The sequence below is a fragment of the Cibotium barometz genome, chromosome 28 (genome assembly GCF_041138505.1).
Source record: "Cibotium barometz isolate CiBa-2024 chromosome 28, ASM4113850v1, whole genome shotgun sequence".
In the NCBI taxonomy this organism is placed as follows: domain Eukaryota; kingdom Viridiplantae; phylum Streptophyta; class Polypodiopsida; order Cyatheales; family Cibotiaceae; genus Cibotium; species Cibotium barometz.
Window position 1 is genome coordinate 37,492,418 of NC_141073.1, and position 26,769 is coordinate 37,519,186.

At 48.6% G+C, this 26,769-nt stretch overlaps 1 protein-coding gene across 1 annotated transcript in view; it reads right to left on the reverse strand.

Moving 5' to 3' along the window:
• Nucleotides 1-280: 280 nt before the first annotated feature.
• Nucleotides 281-26,769, reverse strand: part of LOC147622802 (uncharacterized) — a 42,412-nt gene continuing 15,923 nt past the window's right edge. Inside the window, exon 3 of the mRNA XM_086822447.1 lies at nucleotides 281-477. Coding sequence (XP_086678573.1) covers nucleotides 358-477 — 120 coding nt within the window. The 3' untranslated portion in view covers nucleotides 281-357. The remainder of the gene's footprint in view (nucleotides 478-26,769) is intronic.

Here is a 26,769-nt window from a genome sequence, read left to right on the forward strand (position 1 = left end):
TGGAGTCCACAAGACCCCTTTCATATTGGGAAATGTCCAGGTTGGTGACAGTGGCATGGGCTCGTAGCTAGCACATACAATAATACCCATCCTACTATATGCACATGACATAGTCCTCATCTCGAACTCGGCCACACTTGGATGCATTGCAGGCCTTTTGTGATAACAAGGACCTCATGGTGAATCTTGGAAAGACCATGATTATGCTCTTTAACACCTAACCGGTTGCAACAAAACGCTTTCACATACAAAGGAGCTGAGGATGAGATTGATATTAAAATTTAACAGAAAAAACTAAAAAGAAAACTTTTTAAGTCACATACAAAAGTTCCATATCTGATAGAAAATCTCAGAAGCTCAATGCAACACTTCACCCTCTTTGGTGATAATTGTAGACTTTGTTTTAATGTCAGGATACTTCTTTTCAATCCACAAGCCATCATTGGCAATTATAAGCTCATCTTCGGGGTCAATTACCTGTGCAAAGAAATGACTTTACTTAGTACATTTTCCTGGCCCTATAGCTATACAAGCCAATCAAAAAATAAACCCTCACAAAAACAGGATTCCAAAAAAAGTTAAATAAAATAAAAAACAAAATACCCAAAAAAACAAACAAAAACAAAGCAACAAATTGCTTCAACTCTAATAAATACCACATTTTTTATTTTTTAAGTTTTTTGCACACTCCTTGAGGTTTGAGAGGCACTTGAAGGGCCAGCAACAATGGAGAGTTCAGGTTATTTCCCAAACTTCACAAACACCAAGGTGCAACCTTAATGTCTGAGAATCTACTCTCAAGGCTTCAAGTTATCCCACTCCATCATGCATAGCATAGAGTACAGGCTATGACATCCCACTCACATCATCCGTGCTGAAGAGTGGGGGCATTTTCAAGGATAGAGATAAGTCCACTTTAGTGGATGAATCTTCCTGGATAAACCACCATACAGAGTCCCTATTACCTCTCCAAAGGTGAGGGGCAGACTTAACCTTAACCTAAAACACACACACGTGCACGGACACACAAAAAAGCGGGCGGCAAATGTACCACTTTGAATTTTAGAAATTAGCATAGCTGGCTGCAGCTTGTACAAAGGCTTCAAAAGAAATATGCACATTGCATAGCTTTTTACTTCGTGCACTTCCACCTTTTGTTCGCCGTCTTGTGAAATGATGATGGCAGGTATGGATTGTCCATGTTTAACTCTTGTTTGAGGTTTGGGTATGACTCAGGTGTTCCCCTATTGATAGACCCTTATTACCTTTGAAAATGCAGGATGTAGGTTTGGAGGACATCAACTTGGGACAACAAAACAAACCTAGGCTATCTCCCTTTCATGTATGGCCCTTGGACCTTTTTCATAGTAGCTGTGCCTATAGCTCGCTCTGCACTTTGAGGTTCACTAGGGCACCGTAACCGAGGAGGCAAGGATGGCCAAAATCCAAAAGTGTGTGAGCTGGAGGGCAAGACCTCTGCCATCCTCCCCATGAATTAGAGCAGCTCCCACCTCTATGGCGCAAGCAATCGCTCCCCACGTGACAAAGTGGAGTGTGTTGGGTTCAGAAGTGAACAAACAGAGAATCCTCTACCAAGCCTGTTGCACCTTTGGGCGATCCCGAAGGCAGTGCTGTTCCAACTCTTGGAGGGTGCCACAAAAGTCATTGGCGAGAATTCGATAAGCAGTATCAGTATCAGGAAGCGTGATGGGCACTACTGTCACACCTCAAGCCAATCACGTGCTCTCTAGGTATCAAATGGATGAGGCGCTCACAACAAGCCTATCAAGAAGCACACTTGTCCACATGACCACATTGAACCTTCATAAGATACTAAGCCACTGGAAGAGGGAAACCAGAAGCCCGTCCTTGCCTAAGCACTTCCAGCAAAGGAAAGCCCTCTTAATCTCGGCCAGGGGGAAAGGCGAGTCGAAAAAATCTTTGCAAGCCCGTCCTTGCCTAAGCACTTCCAACAAAGGAAAGCCAAAAAAGCCCTCTTAATCTCATCTGAGTCCAAAAATCTTTGCAAGCCATGCGACACAACAGCCCTCGTGTGCTGCCAAACCCTCCGGTGAGCCTAGTCAATGATGAGGGTGGGTCAGCCAAGATAAGCTGGCAGTAAAAGTTAGTAGCAATGGGGCAAACCACAGAAGTGGGGAGCCGCGGGGGGGTGGGGGGGCGGCCAATGCCACCATCACATCCCGGCCGCAGAGGCGGTGAGCGCCATCTCTATAGCAATGCTGGCCCGTCAAAGTGAAGAAATATCCGATCATCCTGTCCCCAAAGAGAAGAAATCTCCAATCATCCTGTCCCTAAAATGATGCTCATGCATTGTATCAGTACTCCACCCTCTTAGGTCTCAATGGCCTCAAGAGTGGTACCAACTGTCACCATTTGGCCACCCAATTGGTCCACCCGTGCTTTCTTATCATGTATGTACATTGGACTGGTGTCCATGGCAGTTGTATATGCCGGGGATTCATGCCACTCATGTGTTACTATGGACTTGGCTTTCCGTTGGGACTTGTACCTCCGTGTACATGCCCGGAAATGCTTGGTGGATTGGTACCTCGTGTACTTGCCTAGAGCACGTCTATTTTGGTATAGTCTCATGAACGGGGATTGTCCATACCAATGCTGCATTGCATAGCATCTTTATATGCTTGCTTGCAATTGAAATTGCATGCTATTTTCATGCTTACTTGACAATGTGTAGTTCTGGGTAAGGAGACGCCCTCCCGGGAACCATGCGTGTGAAACTGTCTCCTGACATGGTTATGTGGTATGTGACAGGTAGTAAGTATTGGTCATAAACTTGGCCTTAGGAGTTAGCACTAATTTATACACACTTCATTAAGTTTTGGGCAGCCAAAACTCACTTATAAATTATGACCAGCTCGGTGTTCACACACATTGATGTCCCGAGGTGGACATAACCCAATGTCCACCGCCCAGACCTTATTCCCTTTGTACAAAGGGAGTAACCAACCATGTGTCCACTCTAGCTTGCTCCACAAAGCACCTGCTTGCCACCTACACTAGACAACTCACCACCTCTCTCCTCTCTCTAGAGATTGGTGCCTCCTTCATAAGGGCTGTTGGGCTGCATTTTCTGCACATTCTCCTTCCCAACTCCTTTTCCAAGCTTGCTAAGGTGATTTTCAAGCTTCCAAGAGTGATTCCGGATGCTAATCACTCTCTTACACACTCCCAATGACTGAAATTCAGCAAAACAGCTCTCTTTATAGCTGTAATTTCTGGTCTCTCTTTACAGCTCTCTTTATAGCTGTAATTTCTGATCTTTTTACTGAAAACCCTAATTTCAACCCTCCTTTCTCAAGTTGAACCATAGGGGAAGCTTTCCCAAGGTGCCCTTCATCCTCTTGAAGACTTTTGTCGCGAAGAATTGCGACAAATCGAACATCTCTTCACTCCAAGGACTTCCATCGCGAAGACTTTCGCTGTCATCGACTCTACTTGCAATTAGTAAGCTTAAGATCACATACCCTGTGTAGTGTTCTCTTGTCCTATGTGCTCTCTTGCAGATTGTTGCTACCATGTGTTGGTGGAACAATAGAGAGTAGATGGTAGGAAACATGGACACTTGAGAGGGTAGTGTGGATTGCAAGTCTACAACGACAACCACTTGTTTGCAATACTGTATTCATATGCATTGGTATGGAAATCTGGTCAGAAATGCCCATGACACTATGTACTTGATTCTCCCAAGATCAATATACTTTATTTGAGGGAGGGATCGGCCGTTCGGACTCATTGTGTGTCTCTTGTCAATTCAGCAATTTACTTCTTGTATTTGAGCAAGTGTCCACCAAATCTTAGTGTATTTAAGTGTATTGATTAGCATTGTGTTCAACCAAGTTACATTGGTATCAGAGCATATGTCATGACCCTGTGAAAGTGGAACAGCACAAGTGTGGGCATGGTGGTTGGTGAGCAAGATAAATATTTAATGATTCATATTTGGGTGCCCGGACAAATGGTATTATGTGTGGACATCCTCAAGTGTGAAGAGGGACCAAGGACATTAATATTTTTAATGTTTTAACCTTGGGTGGCCCCTAGGCATAGGTGACCCTTAGGAAGTTTGATAAACTTTAGAAAGGGGCCACTAGGATATTTTTGGGGAAAGGGGCAACTCTACTTTTGGAGATACACGCCTCTCTCTTCTCTCTCTCTCTTGCCTTTGGAGGAGTCGTGCAAGCTACCTGCGTGGAGGTCCGAGGAGAAGAGAAAAAGAGTGGACTGGCTGCATAGAGTGTGGCTGCTGCATTTGCTGCGTGAAGAGCAGGCCGTACAGAACACAGGCCATACAGTACACTGGCCGTACAGACCAGGTGGTTGCAGGCCGTACAGACCAGGTGGTAGCAGGCCGTACAGAGCAGGCGGTTGCAGGTTTATTTGCGGCTGGTTTAGGCAGCGCTGGCAACTAGGGTACGGACAGCAGGTACAATTCCGTACAGTTGGTACAGGCGGCTGCTGCAGGTTCAGTCGACTGCTGTGCAGGTGCAGACCTGTACGGTACAGGGGCTGCAAGCGGGTACTGTACGGACAGATCAGTACAATCGCTTCAGGTCATCTGACGCAGGCTGGTACGGCTGCTCTGCAGATCTTCTGACGCAGGCGGCTGTAGGTTCACTGACGCATGCAAGTACAGCCCTGTATGGACAGGTACAAGCGGATACAATCCAACAGTTCAGACTGGTACGGTCAGTCCCTCTGGTGCAGAACCACGCATTACAATTGGTACAGAACCACGCATTAAAATTGGTAAGCTCTGAACATATCAATCTTTCTTTCTTTCCACTGGCTTATGTCTGCTGCAGAGTTGTATCATCTGGCCCCTTGTGAGAGGAGGGGTATGGCAGTTTGAAGGGTGGAAACAGAGATTGGACAGTGGATGTGTATTTGAGCTGAGTTTGAAACCATGTTCATGGAACAGCCAGATGTGTGCTCAAGGCTGCCCTGTTGAATTGTCTTGGTTGATTAGAGGGAAGCACAGTGTGTTGCTTTTGTGGGACACAGATCTGTGTGTGAATCCTCTGTGCTAAGAGGTCTTGAGGGCTGCCAGATTGGACATGCAGGTTTACTCTCCTGGACTGGCTTTGTTGTACTCAGTTATACATTTCATTGAATTTGAATAAAGAAATACCGAAAGGGGCGCCAAGCTTTGGGGCCAACAGGTGTCGTTTTCCTTTCAGTTCTGGGGCATTCTAGCTCCTGTTATTTATTTGGACTACAATTGGAAGGGTGACTGCTAGTCTACCGCACTTTGGTTTCTACCAGAGGCCGGTTTCAAGGTTCCGTTGCCGGGACCATCATCAACTTTCTTAAGGGGGTGAGCTCGTGGTTGACTCGAGGCAAGTCATTGCTGAAAAATTCAGCAACATGTCAAACACAGAAGATGAATATTTTTATGATGAAGAGGAAGAGCAAGAGACCTCTCTTGAAAGAAATGAATCTGAGGATATTCTTGCAGGAGAACAGGCTGCAGATGATGCACAATATGAGGATGTAACACAGCCAGAAGATATGCCTAGTAAAGAGGAAGATGATGCTCAGTTTAAAAATCGTTTGGCAAGTGTAATGGATGTGTTTATGCAGCTCACTCAAAGTGAGAAGTTTGCTGAATTTATGAGATCCCGTTCTGAGCCTAAAAAGAAGAAGAAGAAAGTGCGTTCTAAGAACCCACCTCAGGGCAACAGTGGTGCCTTCCCACAGGATCCATCTTTTGGACAGTTTCCAAACATGCAACATACTTTTGGTGCCAACTCATAGAGTTCCTTTTTCGGACAGCCATCTATTCCACAGCAGTCTATGCATCCAGGTTATTTTGGTGGTGGCTCTGTGTTCCAATCCATGACTGGGGGTTATCCTCAGGGAGGCATGGGTATTCCAGGGAATTTTGGAGCTAGTTTTCAGCCTGGTATGCAAGGGAATATGTATGGTGGTATGCAGTCCGGAGTGCAAGGAAACATGTTTGGAGGCATGCAGCCCGGAATGCAAGGCAACATGTAGGGGGGCATGCAGCCCGGTATGCATAATGGTATGTTTGGAAACATGGCTGGAATGTATGGAATGCCAGGTGTGGGAATTGGTAATGTTGACCCTATGATGGGCATGAATGCTGGGGGTAGCAATCTTATGAAGCCACTTCCTTACGATAATCCATAGTCACAGGGGACGGAGGGGACGGCAGCTTGGAACGCGGGGACGGCGTTTCGGGACGGACCAGCAACGGGGACGGACGGGGACGGACGGACGTCCCCCACAGCACGTTTCTCACAGGGGACGGCGACGGGGACGGCGGCGCAGGGACGGGGACGTCGGTCGGGGACGGCACTGTGAGGGGACGGCAGAGAGCTGTTGCTCGCCTTTTTTTGTCGTTGCGCCTGCCGTTTTTTGCCTTGGCCCTTGCCTCTCTCTTGCCTTGAGGTTTGGCATTTAGGCTTGAGCTTTGGGGCCTTGGGCCTTGGCCCTTGAGGCTTGGCCCTTGCCTCTCTCTCTCTCACTTGCCCTTGCCTCTCTCTTGCCTATCTAATATCTATATAAGAATAAGGCTGCAAGGCTACAAACATGGAGTTTAGCGTAAACGGCCCTTCGGACCCCCTGCAGAGAGGGGCTCACGCCCCCCTCCGCACCTTCCCCCAAGTAGGTTGGTGTGAAACTGCGCGCCGCAACGGACCCAAAATTTACAGCCCATATGCAGTAGGTGTATAATAACTCACCGCATATGCATGTAGCCTGGTTTGGCAGTGTGCCAACCTTCTCCAGAATCGTCTCATGCTATCTGGCCACAATCGACCACTATCCGGTGTTTAAACCGGGACCTATCAGGTGACCCGTGCTACTCATAAATGCCTTCTCCTCATATACGGGGGACTCACAAAGTTGAGTTAGCCGGTGCCTGCGTAGTTACCTGAGGGTGGAAAAACTTTAAAAAAAAAAGTACTTTTTGAGTGCCGTTCCCTCCCCCGTCCCCGTTCCCTACTTATGGCCGTCCCCCGTCCCGTCCCCGTCCCCGTCCCCCGTTACCGTCCCCCGTTCCTTGTGACTATGCGATAATCTAACGCCTATGGGTAAGGCGAAGGATTATAAGGAAGGGGGAGCTGCTGTGAAATTTGACACATTCACTGGGGCCAAAGATAAGCTAAAGGCACTCACCTTTTTACAGCAGTTTGATGCTGCTTTTTCTTGTGGTAATTACACGGAGTCCTCTAAAGTGAGAAAAGCTGCGACTTTTCTCAAGGGTAATGCATTGCAGTGGTGGTCCACTCTTCTTTTACAGGGCATAGCACCATCTACTTGGGTACAATTTAAGCAGGTGTTCTCTTCCGTATGGCTCACATCTACTTTTGAGGTGGATGTAATGACAGCATGGCACAAGTTGGATGCAACAAAGTGTGAAAATCTTGAGGATTATAATAAGAAGTTTTGGGAAGCTTTACTCCCAGTTACTTCTTATCGTGCAGTGCCTTTGTCTGAGCATGTGGAGAAGTATTGTTGTGGGCTGCCCAAGGAAGTGCGTGACTATTGCATGAAGACTCGAGTAACAAATATGTCACAGATGATAGAGAATGCTATGACAGCAAATGCGCTACTCACTGGAATCTCATCTGGATTTAAAGGAAGTAAAAGCTCAAGCAAGAAATCTGAAAAGTCAGGGCATGCTTCGCGTGATGCAAAAGGGTCTACAGAGAAGCGGTATAAGAAGTTATCAATGCCCAAGAGAACTCCTGAGGAGAGACAGGCTTTGATGGATGCTCGGAAATGTTTTTACTGTACAGAGGAGGGACATATGTCTTCTAATTGTCACAAGCGAAAGTCCCAAAAGGACTCTGACACTAAAGGGGAGCCCAAGTCTAAGAAACCAAAACCTTCTGCAGGATTAGTTCCTGATCTTGTTGGGGAACAGCCAGGTGGTGAAGAGACTGAGTTGTGCAGGGCATGGGGCAAAGTGAGAGATCAAAATGCCTTGATTTTCTTTGACACAGGTGCTAGAGCCAACTTTATTTCACCAGATTTGGCTGGCCGATTGGGGATTCATGCAGAGGAGATGGGGCCTTTGTGTGAGGCTAATATGGCTTGTCCTGGGTATGCAGAACCCGTCACTCCTATTATTGGGAAGCTCAGGCTTCATGTGCAGGGTTATGTGGACAGCGAGGAGTTTTTCATCATGCCACTTGATGGATGTGATGTTTTGTTGGGTATGCCATGGTGCCATAGAGTACATGCGGTGGTGGATACATACAATAGGAAGATTACTTTGACTCATAGAGGGAAAGAACATATTTTGGATGTAAAGCTAAAAGGGGAATCTATTCCTATTGTATCAGCTTCAGCAATTTCATCAGTAATGAAAAAACATCTTTCCGCGTACTTGATTTTTGTAAAGGATGCAAAAGATGATGAGTCTATATCTAATTTGTCTACGTTAGATAAGGACAGGACTGATTTCTTATGTAAGTTCCAAGATTGTTTTTCCGAGTCATTGCCAGGGGAACTTCCTCCGGAAAGGCCAGAAGATCATGCTATTGATCTAATCTCGGGGAGTACTCCACCAAATAGACCGCCGTACCGTGTTAGTGCAGCTCAACAAGAAGAAATTATGAGTCAAGTACAAGAGTTGTTGAATAAAGGGTTGATTCAGCCTAGCTCATCACCCTTTTGCTCACCTGTGCTCTTAGTGCAAAAGAAAGATGGTTCTTGGCGCATGTGTATTGATTACAGTGCGCTGAACAAGAATACCATCAAGAATCGATTCCCCATTCCGAGGATCGATGACATTTTGGACCGCTTACAGGGCTCCACAGTCTTTAGTCGGATAGACTTGAAAAGCGGGTATCATCAGATACGTATTAGACCCGAGGATGTGCATAAGACAGCATTTCGAACCACTTTTGGGTTATATGAGTTCTTGGTTATGCCCTTTGGTTTGATAAATGCACTTGCTACATTTAACAGAATGATGGACAGGATTTTCCGACCTCATAGAGCGTTTGTGGGCACATTCTTTGATGATATGATTGTGCATTCACATACTGAGGAGGAGCATAGGAAGCATTTGGCCATTGCATTTGAAGAACTCTGGAAGCATAGGCTGGTCATTAATGGCAAGAAGCGTGAGTTCTTCTTGGAAGAGATACACTTCTTGGGGCATATTGTGTCTAAGCATGGAGTCCGTATGGATCCTTCGAAGGTGGAAGCAATTCTTAATTGGCCAGATTTGAGGACCGTGCATGATGTACGCAGCTTTTTGGGATTGTGTTCCTATTACAGGCGGTACATACGGTATTTTGCTAAGATTGCTTTGCCCCTTCATGCCTTAACAAAGAAGGCAACTCCGTTTAGATGGGCTGATCAGGAAATTACAGCCTTTAAAAAGCTTAAAGAAAAGCTTACTTCGGATCCAGTATTATCGAATCTCCGATACCGAATCTCCGAAAGGCCTTTATTGTCCAATGTGATGCATGTGGAAACAACATTGGGGCAGTTCGTTTGTCACCTTGTTAGCTCGTTGAAGCTTCCCCTCCCCCCCCTGCTCGCGATGCTGCCTGCACGCCCTCCCCCCTTCCCGCCCTCACGTCTGTCCCTCCCCCCCCCCCCCCGGCCGCCTGCCCTGTGTTTCTGCCGCCTCGCATATGCTCCCCCCCCGCCCCCCCCCCCCCCCCCCCCCCCCGGCACCCCCCCCCCCCCCCGGTTTTCTTGCGCCCGCCGCCCCCTGATCCTCTCCTTCGCGCCCCCCTCCCTTCTTCAACACCCCGCCCCCCTCCGCCAGCCTCCGCCCTCTCTTCCCCCCCACCCCCCTTTCGCGTTGCTTCCGCCCCCCCCCCTGGTTTTTTCTTCGCCGCCGCCTTACCCCCCCCCCCTCCCCTTCTTTCTGCTTTTTTTTTCCATCCCCTGGGGTTTTTTTGCCTTCCGCCTTCCCCCTCCGCCCTTTGTGTGCAGCTCGGTTCTTGCAGGACTCTCCGCATTCGCTCCGCCTTCGACATAGCTTCAGACTCTGATGGAGGCTCCTCCCGCCCCACCTCAGAGGGACTCTTTCGCAGCCCCCTGGCCCGCCCCTGAGGATACCCCCATCAGGCTTTCTCTTTCACCAGAAGAGGAAGCGAGCCTCACCGCAGAGGTGGAACGCCTCCAGGCACATTCCACCATCTGCCGTATGGTCGGCACTTGCCCCAGCAGAGGGTGATCCGGGATCTTCTCCAGGCCCGCCTTCTTGCAGATGTGGGCAAGATCCTGGACGTTCAGTTACTGGGCCGTGGACACTACCAGATTGAGTTCGAGACAGCCCAGAGCGTGGCCCACGTCCTAGCCATGAGTCCCCTTGACATCAGGGGCGCTCGGACATTCTTCAGACCTTGGCAGCATGGCTTTGGCCCAGCAGCGGCCGAGCAGGGAGAGCGCCTATTTCATGTTACAGTTTGCTTCCCTGGACTCCGCCGTGAGTACCTTCCGCTCCTTTCTAGGCTAGGAGCATTGGTGGGCTCGGTGCTTGAGACTGGCCCCACAGCAGCTTCAGTGGTGGCTAGAGCAGCTGGGCTACCTTCGGTCAAAGTTTTGGTTCCTGACATCTCCTCCCTTCCGAAGGTCATTCAGCTACCTAGGATAGGGGGGGGGATGGATTGATCAGAGAGTGGAGTTTTCGGGGCTCCCAAACCAGTGTTTTATCTGCAGGCAGGTCGGCCACACGGCCAAGGCCTGCCCTCGCAGGAGACCCCGACCTTCACCGCAGCAGCAGGCCCCCGATGGCCCGCCCACAGATGCGGCTCGGCAGGCAGCCTCCGGGACACCTGCTCAGCCCACAGAGACCTCGGAGTGGCAGCCTGGACAGGGGCGCCGTCGAGGGAGACAGCCACAGCAGCACGCCCAGAGACCGATGCAGCAGCAACCACAGTCTCAGCATCACTGGGTTCCCGTGAGGAACAGCTTTGCTCCCCTCCAGGAGGAGACCCCAGCGCCGACTGAGGACCAGGAGATGCCAGCACCCCCTCCTTCGCCCCCACCCCCCCCTCTCCCGTCCCCCCCTCCCGCCTCGGTTCCACCTTCGCCTCCTCCCGTTCCCGCTCCGGTTTTGGCAGCGGCTCCTTCTCCACCCCCCTCTTCCCCCCCCCCCCCCCCCCCCCCCCCCGCTCGCCTCAGCTCCCCGGGAGGCCCTGGCGGTCACCTGCAGTCCGGCGGACACTGAGCACCGACCTTGCTCGAGCACCACAGAGGAGACTTACCGTGCCGATTCGGGCTTCACGGATATCCTCTATCCGCAGTCGGCTAAGTCGTCTCGACACTACACAGCGCTCGGAGGCTTTTGATTACTCCTTCACACGGCTTTTTGGAGCGGAGGGCCCCCATGAGAGCCAGCGCCCATCAGAGTTCATGTAGTGATACCTCCGGCCCGAGGGGAGGAGGCACTTGATTCAGCGGTGGCCTTCTCATTCCCTCTCTGTGGCCCTAGCGACCGGGAGTGGACTCTGGATCTCGCTCTTAGCATTTTGAAGACTCAGGTAGTTGAGTTTTCTCACCGTGTGAGCGATCTGGAGGTGACAGACGTGATAGGCCGACTATGGGAGTTGGCTCATTTTTTCTTTGATATCGGGAGTGTGGATGCCTCCGGGATTCGACATTTGGTGGTTCGCATAGTGGCAGACTTAGCACGCAACCCTGGATATGTATGCATACACGAGGTTGCTCTGTCTAAGTGGGAGGCAGTCGCCATGGGACAGCCACTGGCGCCTGATCCGAGATTCTTGCAGCACACCGGGTGGGCAGATTCGTAGCCGCTCGGATGGGGACTATTCTCCATCCAAGCCGCTTGCGAAGGCCCGCCGTACGGCTGAGACAGCCTCCACCTCAGCAGGTCATCCATGAGGATCATCTCATGGAATGTACAGGGCCTTGGCGTGCACACTATATACGTTATCGTGGTTGCTTGAGGCAGGAGCTTCAAAGATGCCTGGTTGGGGGCAGTATTGATATTCTGATGATGCAGGAGCACCATTTGGGTGAGAGCAAGATCCAGAGATACGGTTCGGTAATTCCTAGTAGATGGGACACATTTTGGTCTGCAAGGTTTGGCCCCTTGGGTGGGCAGGGAGGAGTATGTATGGTCATTGCGGATGTATGGCGGCATGTATGGCGGCAGGCCATTGTGGATCGCGGGATCATTGTGCCTAGTAGAGCACAGTATGTCATTCTGAGGATGCATGATGAGCTCTTTGGCGTGCTCAATGTCTATGCGCCCAACCATGCTAGTGCCAGAGCAGAGTTCTGGACCCAGGTTACGGATGCATTGCCAGAGGCCGCACATTGGTGTGTCGGGGGAGACTTCAACATGCTTGAGGACCCGGCCGATAGGGTGGGAGGCAGCCATGTTACAGTGCACGGCACGGAGCTTGCAGCTTGGGAGCGATTTTGCATGACACTGAGGATCACTGATGCATGGCAGCATGAGGCTTTCTCCCGCTCTCAGGACAGTCTTAGTTTCTCTCGGTCGGGGATCGCCGGCAGGGAGGGACTAATCTATCACGGATTGATCGCTTCTATGTGGGCGACAGGTTAGGGGAGCATGGGGGCTCCGTTGGCATTCTCGCTGGCACCTCTTTTTCAGACCATGCGCCAGTTATTTTGACACTTGAGGAGAGGACACGGGAGACCAGCTTGCAGTTGAGGATCCCAGAGAGGGTACTTACAGATCCTAGTCTCACTGAGGACATTGAGAGGATATGGCATGATAGCCAGAGCTTTGACCAGGATGCAGCAGGCCAGTGTGCCCAGGGACTCATCGAGCTCAGCTCTTTTTTGCACACTGCAGTCTTGACACGGCTGGGAGAGACTCGTGAGCGGGAGCGTCGGTTGAGACGTAGCCTTGCTTCGCTTCAACGCCTTCAGGAGCAGCAGCCTACATGTGAGTGGATGGCGTCCCAACTGAGCCAGGCACCCCAGAAGGTTAGAGAGGCAGAGGAGCAAAGACATGAGTTCTACTATTGTCGCCAGGCCTCTCAGTGGACGCAGCTTGGTGATAGAGTGACTGGGGAGTTTTTTGAGATTACTGGACCTCGCCATGCTCGAGCAGGAGTCCGCCAGCTCAGGAGGCAGGACGGATCGGTAGCCACTAAGCCCGGGGAGATCAGAGCCATTGCCACTGAGTTCTATAGAGACCTGCTTTCAGCGGAGCCAGCCACTGAGGCTCGGGATGCTTGCCAACAGACTATGTGGGCCCATGTGCAGAGGAGGGTCACAGATCGTATGCGCACAGTTCTGGGTGAGCCTCTTTCAGAGGTTGAGCTTGCTGAGGCCTTGAGGGTCCTTCCGCACCATAGTTGCCCTGGGGAGGACGGATTGACGCCTGCCTTTTTTATGCGCTATTGGGACCTTTTGGGGCCAGGCCTCCGCAGGGGCTTTCAGTATGTTTTGGACACTGGGGTGATGCCACAGAGCTTTTCAGAGGGCTTGATCTTTCTTATCCCCAAGGGGGAGGGAGTATCAGATGATATTCGGCATTGGAGACCTATTACGATCCTCAATACTGTCTACAAGGTCTTAGCAAAGGCCTTGAGTTTGAGGATCCAGCCCTTCCTGGGGGAGTTGATTCATGCTACCCAGACAGGATTCGTCAAGGAGCGCAGTAACCTTGACAACATTTTCACCTTCTGGGAGGCGACGGCCCGAGCTAGATTTCTCGGTGAGAACCTGGTCGTGATGCTTCTCGATTTTGAGAAGGCATACGATAGGGTCGATTGGGGTTTCTTAGAGGGCACTATGCTTCACCTGGGCTTTGAGCCAGTTTGGATTCGAGGAGTGGCGGCTCTATATTCCACAGCTCGTAGCTAGGTGCTGATGGAAGGAGGACGGGGGCCGAGTTTTGAGTTGACCAGATCAGTCCGTCAGGGGTGTCCTCTCGCCCCTTTTCTTTTTCTCTTCTTTGCTGAGGCTATGAGCATGTATCTAACGGCAGAGGAGGTTGGTTTGAGAGGACTCCAGCTCCCAGTCCGGGGGGAGGACCTGCTCGATGCTGAGTTTGCTGATGACACGGGTTTATTTTTGCATGGCCAGGAGGCCAATCTTCGGCGGGCAGAGCAGTCGCTTCAGGTTTTTAGTGCAGCTTCGGGAGCATTGATCAATTGGCGCAAGACAGTGGCCTTTTGGATCAGTAGCGCTCCCACTCCAGCATGGAGCCCAAACCCCGGTTTTAGATGGATTCCTCCTGGCACAGCAGTGCGGTATTTGGGATGCCAGATTGGACTAGATTTGTCACCTGAGCAACAGATTGCCCCGCTTCTTCTGAGCATTCGAAAGAAGCTTTTGTATTGGAGTACAGCTCGGCTATCCTTGGCTGGGAGGGTGGTGGTGGCAAATCAGGTGCTTTTAGCGACCATGTGGTACATCACGTCTTGCTGGATCTTCTCGAGCTCTTGCATCAGCCAGGTACAGAGGCTAATCAGGAACTTTCTTTGGTCTAGGCGGGATGGTCAGCCAACCCAGGCTAAGGTTGCTTGGGCAGTTATTACACTTCCGCTGGCCCAGGGGGGGCTTGGGCATTATAGATCCAGTTGATCAGAGTAGAGCCTTATTGGGGAAGCTTATTGTTCGGGGGCTGCTTCCAGGCGCTGAGCCTTGGAAAGAGCTTCTTTTTCAGCGGCTGCAGGCTAGGGCTCCCCCAGCAGGGGGCACTTGGGCACCAGAGATACGATGGATCTTCATAGAGATGAGGAGGACAGGCCTCAGTAGAGGATGGGAGGACAAATTCACCTTGAGCATCCTGCAAGCTTGGGAGTTGCTGAGACCGGGACTCTCTCAGAGACCTCCTTCTTGTGATGAGGAGCGGGCCAGACAACCGCTCATCTGGAGCCCAGCGGTACGCACAGAGCAGGGTCGGGTTCTCGGCCTCGTCTAGCCTGGGGACCATTGGCGGCACGCCCAGCACGTAGTTTTGGAGACTGGCAGGCCTTCTGCAATCTCCCAGAGGAGATCCAGGTGGAGAGGCTGAGTCACTTCAGAGGGGGGCTGATTATGAGGGATGACATTCAGGAGGCACTCACAGAGGAGTGGTTCACGCCTCTCGAGCCAGTGGCCCCACGGTGGATGGGAGCCTTTACACAGTTGGAGATCCTGATTGCTGTCAGAGCTTGCACTGAGGATGGTAGATGCCTCTACTATGAGATCCAGGATGAGGGCAGACTTCAGAGAGTGGAGGCGGAGTCGCCTTTGGTTGCAGAGTGCATCTTTCACAGGATACGGGTAGTGGCCGCCGCTTCTCGGAAGTGGCATATTGATCCAGACCCTGCAGATGTGGACTCTGATTGGCACATATGGGCATATGCAGCGCGCCCCTTGGCCCGGCTCCAGTGGGACCCTGGCGAGTACGAGTGGCATGATCCTTATGCATCCCCCGAGGCCACAGAGATCACCTTTTTCCAGTACACTGTCTGGTTGGGGAGATATTTTGACGGCGCGGAGGATGGTCTCTCCAGCTGCATCGAAGCATTGGCGGCTACAGGGACTCTCACAGGAGTTCCTGGAGGATTTTTGGACCAGGCTCTAGGCTAGTCGACAGGCATGCAGGATCTCGACTTTCCAGTGGTTGGTCGCCCACAGGGGCTCTGCAGTTGGCACCTGGCTTGTCTACAGTGGTCTTCCGGCGGCCTGCGTCCGATGCGGCCACCCTTTGGAGACACAGAGACATTGCCTATGGGACTGTCCTCAAGCGCAGCAGATTTGGCTGCGGATGCTGCGCATTCTGGCCCCCCTCTCTCCAGAGGACATGTATACGTGGAGTGCCGCTGCTTGGTCGACTTCGTCAAGGCCTGCTATGGGCTATGAGACGGAGCAGGACAGCCAGGCCATCAGATTCATTAGGGGCCAGCCTCGCCTTGTTCCTTCACCGGATTTCTCGTCCGCCAGCTGGACACAGGAGAGGGATCTACGATGGGAGCTCCTCAGCAGCCTCACCATCTGGTTCACCTGGAGAGCCCGGTGTTTTAGGGCCTTTGAGGGGAGACTGGAGCCACCAGCAGAGACTGTCCGGGGGATTTTGCAGGAGTTGATCCACACCCTGCGAGGACAGTATGACCGCATCCGGGGCGACTCGGATGAGGTGATCTTGCGGCGCCAGGCCTTTCACACCACTTGGCGCAGCGGCCCCTTCTATACCCTACACGCGGGTTCCCCCCGCTGGCACTACAGGCCACCTGTTTGGCTTTTCCCCCCCTCCTATTGTATGATATAGCCCCTCAGTTCTTTGTACTGATATTTGTACTTTTCTGCACCTAGGGAGAGTCTCCCTAGCTGCCTTGCTTGGATCTCTGCTCTATTCTCTTATGAACAGGAGAGGGTCTTTTGTAGCCCTACGCGCGTTTTTTATATAACTAATGAAAGGATCTTTTCTCGGAAAAAAAAAAACATTGGGGCAGTTCTCATGCAGGAAGGACATGTGATAGCCTATGAGAGTTGAATATTGCAGAATGCCGAGAAGCATTTACAGGTTTATGAGAAAGAGATGTTGGCTGTAATTCATGCTCTTTCTACATGGAAACACTATTTGCTTGGGGCTGATTTCACTGTGCAGATAGATCATCAGACCTTGCGTTATTTCCTCACGCAAACTAAACTTTCAAAGAAGCATATGCGATGGGCCAACTTTTTGTCTATGTTCCACTTCCAGATTGTGCATGTGGAAGGCAAAAAGAATGTTGTGGCAGATGCTTTGTCACGCAAGCCACAGGTCTCAGCAGTTTCACTTGCTTATCATCATGAGCTTGATGAGATGAAAGAGCAGTATGCCCATGATGAGGATTTTGGAAGGCTCTATGATCAGATGTCTGAGGGTCAACGGCATGATCATTATACTCTCAGAGATGGGTTTTTGTTGATGCATGGTAGATTGTGTGTTACGAGGCGATTACGACTCAAGGTTATGATTGAAAGTCATGCTCCACCATATGCAGGTCATAGAGGTATTGACGCCACGGTAAAAGCAGTTGAGACTTTCTTTTATTGGCCAACCTTGAGAAGAGATGTTGATGCTTTTGTTAGGCAACGCATCGTATGTTAGAAGGTGAAGTTTGACCGTCAAAAGACACCAGGGTTACTTCAGCCTTCACCTATTCCAGATAGACCATGGGAGAGCATTGCCATGGATTTTATATTTGATCTTCCACGTACACAAACGGGGAATGATGGCATTTGGACTATCATATGCAAGTTCAGTAAGCAGGCTCATTTCATTCCCGTGCGTAAGACGATCAAAGTTGATCATATGGTGAAGTTGTTCATGGCGAACATCTTCAAGTATCATGGCTTGCCTTCGTCTATCATTAGTGACCGTGATCCACGGATGACGAGTTTATTCTGGAGAGGGTTGTTTGACAACATGGGTACAACTCTCAAGTTTTCATCTTCATTTCATCCACAAACAGATGGTCAATCGGAAGAGGCTAATTCTACAGTGTTAGATCTTCTTAAGTGTTATGTGTCAGAGCACAAGCAACAATGGGAAAAGTATCTTCCTTTGGTGGAGTTTGCTTATAACACTGTCCATACCTCGACGGGCAAGGCACCTTTTGAGATTGTGGAAGGAGGGAAGAAGGTACCACCCATTTTACACACAAAGGATAAGATCTTTGAGGCTGATCAGTATGTGGAGAATATGGATGAAGCTTATCGGAGAGTTAAGTTGGCACTCCAGAAAACTCAGCAAAAGCAAAAGAAAGCAACAGATCGTCTCAGACGTGCATTAGAGTTTGCATTGGGTGATTGGGTTCTTTTGCGATTTGAAAAAGCTAGGCTCAAGAAGATGAAGGGTAAAGAGCGCTTATTCCCTAAGTTGAGCATGCACTATTATGGACCTTTTCAGGTATTGGAAAAGATTGGTGAGGTAGCCTATCGCTTGAAGCTACCAGATCACTGGAGGATTCACAATGCATTTCATGTGAGTCTACTTAGAGCTTTCCGTGGGGATGTGCCTGAGGATGTATCAGATGAGGCTCAGCCGGAAGTTGAGGAACTTGATGATGTTCTTATTCCAGAGCACATACTGGCACATAAGGAAAGAAAGGTATGAGGTAAAGTTTCCCGTCGCTATCTTGTGAAGTTCAAGAACTATTCACCGATGGATGCGAAGTGGATGGAGGAAGGTGACTTAACAAATTCACCTCAGGTTTTGTAGCTTTATCTCGATGCCTTTGAGTTGGAGCCGACTCTTGTTACGGCTCATTCAGGTTCAGCAGAGCATAGGTCTGGAGCATTGCCTGATGGTCAAGAGGGGGGTAGCACCTCCTCTCCCTTGATATAGACAGGCTCAGATGACATCTACAGGTCGCTTGGTGCAGCTTTTGTCTCACCCGAAGGTTCTGATGGCTGACAGTACATCTGTTTATGGGACTTCTATGATATATGTGTACTAGTCACATTGGATGTTGTGGTTGTGTATGGTTCACAGTGGTATACAACTTGGACTACTACTACACCATTGGTTTGCAGTGAATGTTGTTACATATGCATGGCTTAGAGAGATTGGGACGCTGATCTTGCCATATTGTACATTTCACTTTGGTTATTTTGCTATATCACCAGATTGCAATCGAGGACGCTTGCCATTTTTCAAGAGGGGGGTATGTCATGACCCTGTGAAAGTGGAACAGCACAAGTGTGGGCATGGTGGTTGGTGAGCAAGATAAATATTTAATGATTCATATTTGGGTGCCCGAACAAATGGTATTATGTGTGGACATCCTCAAGTGTGAAGGGGGACCAAGGACATTAATATTTTTAATGTTTTAACCTTGGGTGGCCCCTAGGCATAGGTGACCCTTAGGAAGTTTGATAAACTTTAGAAAGGGGCCACTAGGATATTTTTGGGGAAAGGGGCAACTCTACTTTTGGAGATACATGCCTCTCTCTTCTCTCTCTCTCTTGCTTTTGGAGGAGTCGTGCAAGCTACCTGCGTGGAGGAGAAGAGAAAAAGAGTGGACTGGCTGCATAGAGTGTGGCTGCTGGATTTGCTGCGTGAAGAGCAGGCCGTACAGAACACAGGCCATACAGTACATTGGCCGTATAGACCAGGTGGTTGCAGGCCGTACAGACCAGGTGGTAGCAGGCCGTACAGAGCAGGCGACTGCAGGTTTATTTGCGGCTGGTTCAGGCGGCGCTGGCGACTAGGGTACGGACAACAGGTACAATTCCGTACAGTTGGTACAGGCGGCTGTTGTTGTACGACAGCTGACACAGGCGGCTGCAGGTTCAGTCGACTGCTGTGCAGGTGCAGACCTGTACGGTACAGGGGCTACAAGCGGGTACTGTACGGACAGATCAGTACAATCGCTTCAGGTCATCTGACGCAGGCTGGTACGGCTGCTGCAGATCTTCTAATGCAGGCGGCTGCAGGTTCACTAACGCATGCAGGTACAGCCCTGTACGGACATGTACAAGCGGATACAGTCCGGTACAGTCCAACAGTTCAGACTGGTCGGTCAGTCCCTCTGGTGCAGAACCACGCATTAAAATTGGTAAGCTCTGAACATATCAATCTTTCTTTCTTTCCACTGGCTTATGTCTGCTGCAGAGTTGTATCATCTAGCCCCTTGTGAGAGGAGGGATATGGCAGTTTGAAGGGTGGAAACAAAGATTGGATAGTGGATGTGTATTTGAGCTGAGTTTGAAACCATGTTCATGGAACAGCCAGATGTGTGCTCAAGGCTGCCCTGTTGAATTGTCTTGGTTGATTAGAGGGAAGCACAGTGTGTTGCTTTTGTGGGACACAGATCTGTGTGTGAATCCTCTGTGCTAAGAGGTCTTGAGGGCTGCCAGATTAGACATGCAGGTTTACTCTCCTGGACTGGCTTTGTTGTACTCAGTTATACATTTCATTGAATTTGAATAAAGAAATACTGAAAGGGGCGCCAAGCTTTGGGGCCAACAGGTGTCGTTTTCCTTTCAGTTCTGGGGCATTCTAGCTCCTGTTATTTATTTGGACTACAATTGGAAGGGTGACTGTTAGTCTACCCCACTTTGGTTTCTACCAGAGGCCGGTTTCAGCATACAGTTCTCTTTCACTTCTATCGTGAAAGACGATCACCGTGAACACTAGCTATCTCTACACTTAGAACATTATGGACAGCCATACAATGAATGTTGGAGATGCTAACACAAGAGGCAGGGACAATGAAATGCATGCTTCCAATGCTTTACAGGATGAGCAAACTCATATGGTGCACAATAGGGAACATGAATATGTGGGACAGTCGTCCCGTGGCAAAGAGAAGATGCAGGAAGAAGAGTCCATAGTCTTGAGGGATGAACTTACTCGTATACAGGATCTTCTCTATGCACAACAAGAAGAATTGAATCTCTACCGCCGCGAGGATTCATTGGTACATGACCGTTTGAAGGCCAAGAAAGCTAAATCTTATATGGATCATGCAAAGGCAATGATTGCTCAAGAGTTGCACATGCAACCGAGGGATGCAACACGTGCATACTTGGCTCGTACTGAGGATGCCTATGCAGAAAAGGTAACCATCCCACATGTCTTGGAATCCCCACAGGTGCTCGAACAAGAACTTATGTCTAAGAGGATGAATCTCCATGCTATGGGAGAGGAACAATCAGTGACTTCACGCCATGCAGCAATACCTTATGTAGCCCGTGAAGAATACAATGTTTATGGTAGTGGTCAAAATGTATGTCAAATGCCATTGCCGGCTGAAAATGTGCATGCACAACACATGCAACATGGCCTGCAATTTTCTGTTGGTGCAAGTATTCCGCGTATCTCTCATGCCACTCATGCCTTCGAGTGTGCTCATGAGGGAGAAGCTATGGCTGAAAATGTATCAATGCATGTTGAGGGGCCAGCCATGCCTCATGCTTACAAGACACATGTATCTATGCCTTATGCATCACCTTTTGGTCCTAAAATGATGCCAATCATAGGGGCTGTCCCAATGGACAAACATGGGGAAAAACATGTTGAGATGCACGCACGTGCATCAAAGTCTCGTGACTTCAAAGCCGAAGACAAATCTGTGAAGTTTAACACATATCATGGGGAATATGATGCATCAAAGACACTTGCTTTTATTACCCAATTTGATATTGCTTTCAGTGATGAGGATTTCACTCAGAAATCCATGATCCGGCATGTAAGCATGTTTATGAAAGGCATTGTTGTCCATTGGTGGCTCACAGAGAAGCTCTCACCGAATCCTGTTAGATCATGGAAAGAGTTCAAGGAGAGGTTCTATGCTCAATTCTTGCCTCCCAATGCATTGAATGAGATAACAATGAAGTGGGATTGGGTGAAGCAAAATGAGGGCGAATCGGTATATGTATATGTACAAAAGTTTTGGAAAGTGCTTTTGGAGGTGTCTCCATTTATGCATGTCACCGAGGCGGAAAGGAAGAGAAGATTTCAATCGGGATTGCAACCCGTGTACAAAGCGGGACTACAAATGTATCCTGGTCATACCTTACACCAACTAATCGCAGCCGCCATCGCCACCGAGCAATTGGAACTCAAATTGAGTCGATCCAATAAGACTAAACCCTCATTTCAAGGCAAAGAGAGGGCTGTCCAAAACCTGCAAAATGATGGACAGCCACCTAAAAAGGACCAAAACCAAGATAAACATGGTCTTAAGGCTGAAAATAACACTACCAAGAAGCATCCCTTCAAACTGTGAGACTATGGTCTCACTCCGGAGCAGAAAAAGCAATATATGAGTGAGGGGAAATGCTTTACTTGTGGTAGCACCGAGCATATTGCAAAGGCATGCCCAAACAAGAAGAAACGTGATAATGCAAATGCATCAAAGCCTAATGTGCATATGGTTCCGGATGTGCAGGGCAACACTTCACATGATAGCAAAGACAAGGTTGTATGTAAAGCTTGGGGACAGCTCAAGGATCAGCCCGCTTTGTTCATGTTTGATGATTGTGCATCTGAAAATTTCATATCCACACAGATGGCAGTTGCTTTGGGTATTGGCAAGCGTCTTCATCAATTCAGCTTTTGTTACATTGGGCTCTATATCTTGCACACAATCTTGTTCAGCCACATGACCATCCATATCATCCCCTTTAACCTCACCTATATTCAACCCACACATGCCACTCCAACTGCAAACAAGCTCTGAAGTGGAGGACATGGGTCCTCAAATTGAAGCAGGGGCTGCCTTTGTTGGTAGAGAAGTGCAGGTCATGCCTATTTTTGGCAAGTTGCGCATACACATTCAAGGCTATGTGGATCATGAGGATTTTCTTGTGGCGCCTTTGAATGGCTGTAATGTATTGCTTGGAAAGCCTTGGCATACACGTATTGATCCATGCAAGGCTTACAAGACAAACAAGATCACCTTCATGCATAAAGGCCGAGAACATGTAATTGATGCTGGTGAAGAGGGTGATACCATTCCCCTTGTATCTCATGTACAAATTAAGAAAGTAATGAAAAAGAGTGTTTTTGCGTACTTGATTTTTGTACGAGATCATGTTGAGGAAAATAATGTACATGTAAACACTCTTAGTAATGATAGGCTGAAATTTTTGCAAGAACACAATGATTGTTTTGCTGATGAGTTACCAAATGAGTTCCCACCCGTACGACCGGAAGATCATCGCATTAATCTTGTGCCGGGTAGCTCACCGCCTAATAGGCCAGCCTATCGTGTAACTGCATCCCAAAAAGAGGAGATCATGAAGCAAGTGAATGAGCTTCTTGAGAAGGGTTTGTTTCAGCCAAGCTCTTCCCCGTATTGTTCACCCGTCCTCTTGGTTCAAAAGAAGGATGGATCCTTTCGTATGTGTGTGGATTATAGAGCTTTGAATAAGCTTCCCATCAAGAATCGGTTTCCGATTCCACGCATAGACGACATCCTTGACAAGTTGGATGGATCGGCATGCTTTAGCCGAATTGATCTCAAGAGTGGGTATCATCAAGTGTGCGTAGTACCTGAGGATGTACACAAAACTGCTTTCAAGACAACATTTGGGCTTTATGAGTATCTTGTTATGCCTTTTGGTCTTGCAAATGCCCCGGCTACATTCAATAGAATGATGGATCGCATATTCCGTGGGTACAAGAAATTTACAGGTGTCTTCTTTGATAACATCCTAGTCTTCTCGAAGACCGAAGAAGAGCATAGAGCTCATTTGGCCATTGTTTTTAAAGAACTCCGTAAGCATAAACTCTTCATAAATGCAAAGAAGAGTGAGTTCTTCTTGTCAGAGATACATTATCTTGGGCATATTGTGTCCAAAGATGGAGTGCGGATGGATCTTGCAAAGATTGATGCAATTCGGAATTGCCCCGAATTGAGTTCGGGAGATCCGTAGTTTTCTTGGATTATACTCTTACTACCGTAGGTTCATTCGGCACTTTGCATGGATTGCTTCTCCTTTGCATGATTTGACAAAGAAGAAGGCCGTGTTCAAATGGACTAATGTAGAGAGAGATGCATTCCTCAAATTGAAAGATGCAACTACTCATGGTCCAGTGTTGATCATTCCGGATTTGCAAAAGCCTTTTTGTGTGGAATGAGATGCATCTGGAAATTGCATAGGAGCTGTCCTTAATCAAGAGGGACATGCCGTGGCTTATGAGAGCCGTAGATTGCATGATGCAAAGCTATCTCTTGGCATTTATAAGAAAGAGCTCTTGGCTATAATTCATGCACTTACTATATGGAAATATTACCTCCTTGGGGCTAATTTCACTGTGAAGATAGATCACCAAAGTTTGAGGTATTTTCTTACCCAAACTAAGTTGTCAGAGAAGCATATGAGGATGGCCAATTTCCTCTCTATGTTTCATTTTCAGATCTTGCACACCCCAGGAAAGAAGAATGTAGTGGCCGATGCATTGTCACGAAAGCCGTATGTAGCAGCTATCTCGGTTGCCTCTCATGGGAACTTGTCTACCATGCGTGATTTGTATCATACGGATGCTGATTTTGCCACTATTTGGGCTGATTTGATGGCTGGTCATGCACATGCCTCATATGTGATCAAAGAGGGTTATCTCATGAAAGATAATTGCCTATGTGTGGTGTCTGACATGAGGCAAAAGGTTTTGGATGAGTGCCATGCTCCTCCATATGCTAGTCATAGAGGCATAATGCCTACTACGTGTTGGGGTAAAGGCATAATGCCCACCCTTATAGTGTGTACAAGCCCATAAGTTATAGTACATAGTACACTTAGTACTTTTAATGTACTAAGTGCACTATGTGTACTAGTGCAATATACATGTGTGAAAGGGGAGTCACACACTCATGCCTCATGAGTTGACTTATCCCCACAACTCTCTCTCTCTCTCTCTCCCTTGTTCTCTCTGTGTATGTCTCTCACATGACCTAACCCTAATTTTCTTTCTCCCATCAACTGGTATCAGAGCCTGGAGGAGTGCTATGTACAGCCGGCAGAGCTGTGAAGCTTGCAGAGAGGAAAATCGAGTGCTGTATAAAGCGAGTGCACAACTGGTCGCCTGTGTGCACAGCTGGTTGCTGGTTGACTATGTGTCTCGTTGAACCAGTCGTCGCAGGTAGTCAGGCGAGTGTCCATACCCAAGCGGACACGTAAGCAGGCGTCCATACTCGGGAGGAAGAGCAACTGCGTCAACAAACGTGGTGAGGCAGGTGAGCGAAGGCCTAGCGCTGGGCGTCGGCTGGCGCTAGGCGAAACACAGGCGACACACCATTGCCCGTCAACAGCAGGCGCTTGTAAGTCTGGCCGAGAACACCTGTTGCGGTATCCGAGACTCGCAGAAGGTCTCAACTGGTGATCTTGGCGGCCCCGTCAAACACGTCACGGTCCGCCTCTCTCGTTTTCGCCCACCCGCCAAGGCACGCTTCAACGTTCATATATCGCCCTTCCTTTCCCCGCTCCTTAAATACGGCTAAGTTTGCCCACCGCAAATGTATTCAGCACTGGTGCAATGAGAAAGGTGACACGATATGCGAAATTTGCCACCAGGCTTACAGGAGTGGTTACAGTGCCCCTCAACGACAACCACAATCAGAAAGTGTCTCTGTAGACCTAGGAGCAAGTCACTCCTGGAGCTACCCGTAGCAACATCAGCAAGAAGCCTCCCTCCCTTTTCTGCAACAGCATCAAATTTTCTGCAGTAGCATCACCACCCCCCTTTCCTGCAACAAAAAATCAGAAATTACAAGGTATTTTCCTCAATTTTTTTTTGGGATTTGCAATTGAGCAAGTACAATCAACAATTGAGCAGATACAGGTGTCGAATTGCTCAATTTTGAGCAAAATTGGCAAAATTGGGTGACATTGGTCACAATCAGGATCAATTTGCAGGAAATTGGTCACAATCAGGATCAATTTGCAGGAAATTGAATGTCGAAATTTGGGGCTTTTGATGTAATTGTGCAATTAAGCACTCATACATGCTGTATGATGTGAAAAATCGCACATTTGGGCAAAATTGCAGCAAATTGCAGTGCAAATCAAGGGGCTTTTGTGCCGATTTGGTTGATTTGCACGCAGGCAATCGCATTTGATGCTGTGGATAATGTGTTGATGCCTTACAAGCACTCAATGTGCCTGTAAATCAAGGGGGTTTCATGTATTTGATGTATATGTGGCCAGGGGGAAGCATCGTGAACACTCTGGATGCCTTCATGTGCGTCAATGTACCATGTATGATCAGAAATTGATCTTAAATCAAGGGGCTTTTCAAGTTTGTATGCTTGTTGAGCTTGGCAAAGCAGCAGGCAAGACATTTATGCCTTGAATCCTCAAAAAATCAGCTTGCAGTCAAGGGGCTTTTGCCCAATTTCTGTTCGGGACTGTTGTATGCAGTGTTCGGGACTGTAAAAGTCTGATTTTCACTCATTTGGACAGCCAGGAGAGCATTTATTGCTATTGTACCTGCTGGTACAGATTTGGCACAGCTTTGTGCATGTTTTGGCATGGCTGTACACTGATTTGAGTGAGGAAAAGGTTCAATTTCAGCTGCTGTACTTGCCGGTACAAGTTTGGTACATCACAGGTGAGCACTTGGTACTGCTGTACAGTACTTTGGAAGGGCAAAAGAGCACATTTAAGGTGCTGTCCAAAATCTGCAGCAACCAGATTTTGGTGATTTCATCACATAAAGTGGGAGAAAAGTTGCATTTGTGCTTCCGCAGTGGGAGATAAAGCTTGGGAGAATAACTGTGAGCACTTTGTGTGCTTTTGGTGCAGTGTTTGCACATTTTTGCAGGGAGTCAGGCATTGACAGGTTGCATTTTGCTATGGCAACCACAGGTGAGAGCTCTTCATTGCTTCACATCAAGAAGCTTGAAGGCTCGCATAATTATGATATTTGGCAAACCCAGTGCTACAATGTGTTGCTCCAGAAAAAGCAGCACAAGCCTATCAAAGAAAGGGGTGTGATGCCCGCTTCTCTTACTGCTGAAGAGTGGGAAGATATGGATGAGCTGGCAAGATCTACTATCATGTTGTCTATGTCAGACTCATTACTTTTCAGCATTCGTGAAGAGAAGACAGCTTGGGGAATGTGGCAGAGATTGCAGGACTTGTATGCCCAACAAAGTGCCTCAAGCAAAGTGTATTGGTTGAAGAAACTCATAGGCCTTCAGATGAAGGAAGGGGCTTCTATGACAGCCCATCTAAATGAGTTTAATGGTATTGTCAGCCAGGTCATCAATCAAAAGTTGGCAATGGACGATGAGTTCAAAGCCACTTTTTTGTTATGCACTTTGCCAGAGAGTTGGGACACATTCAGGACAGCCACTAGCA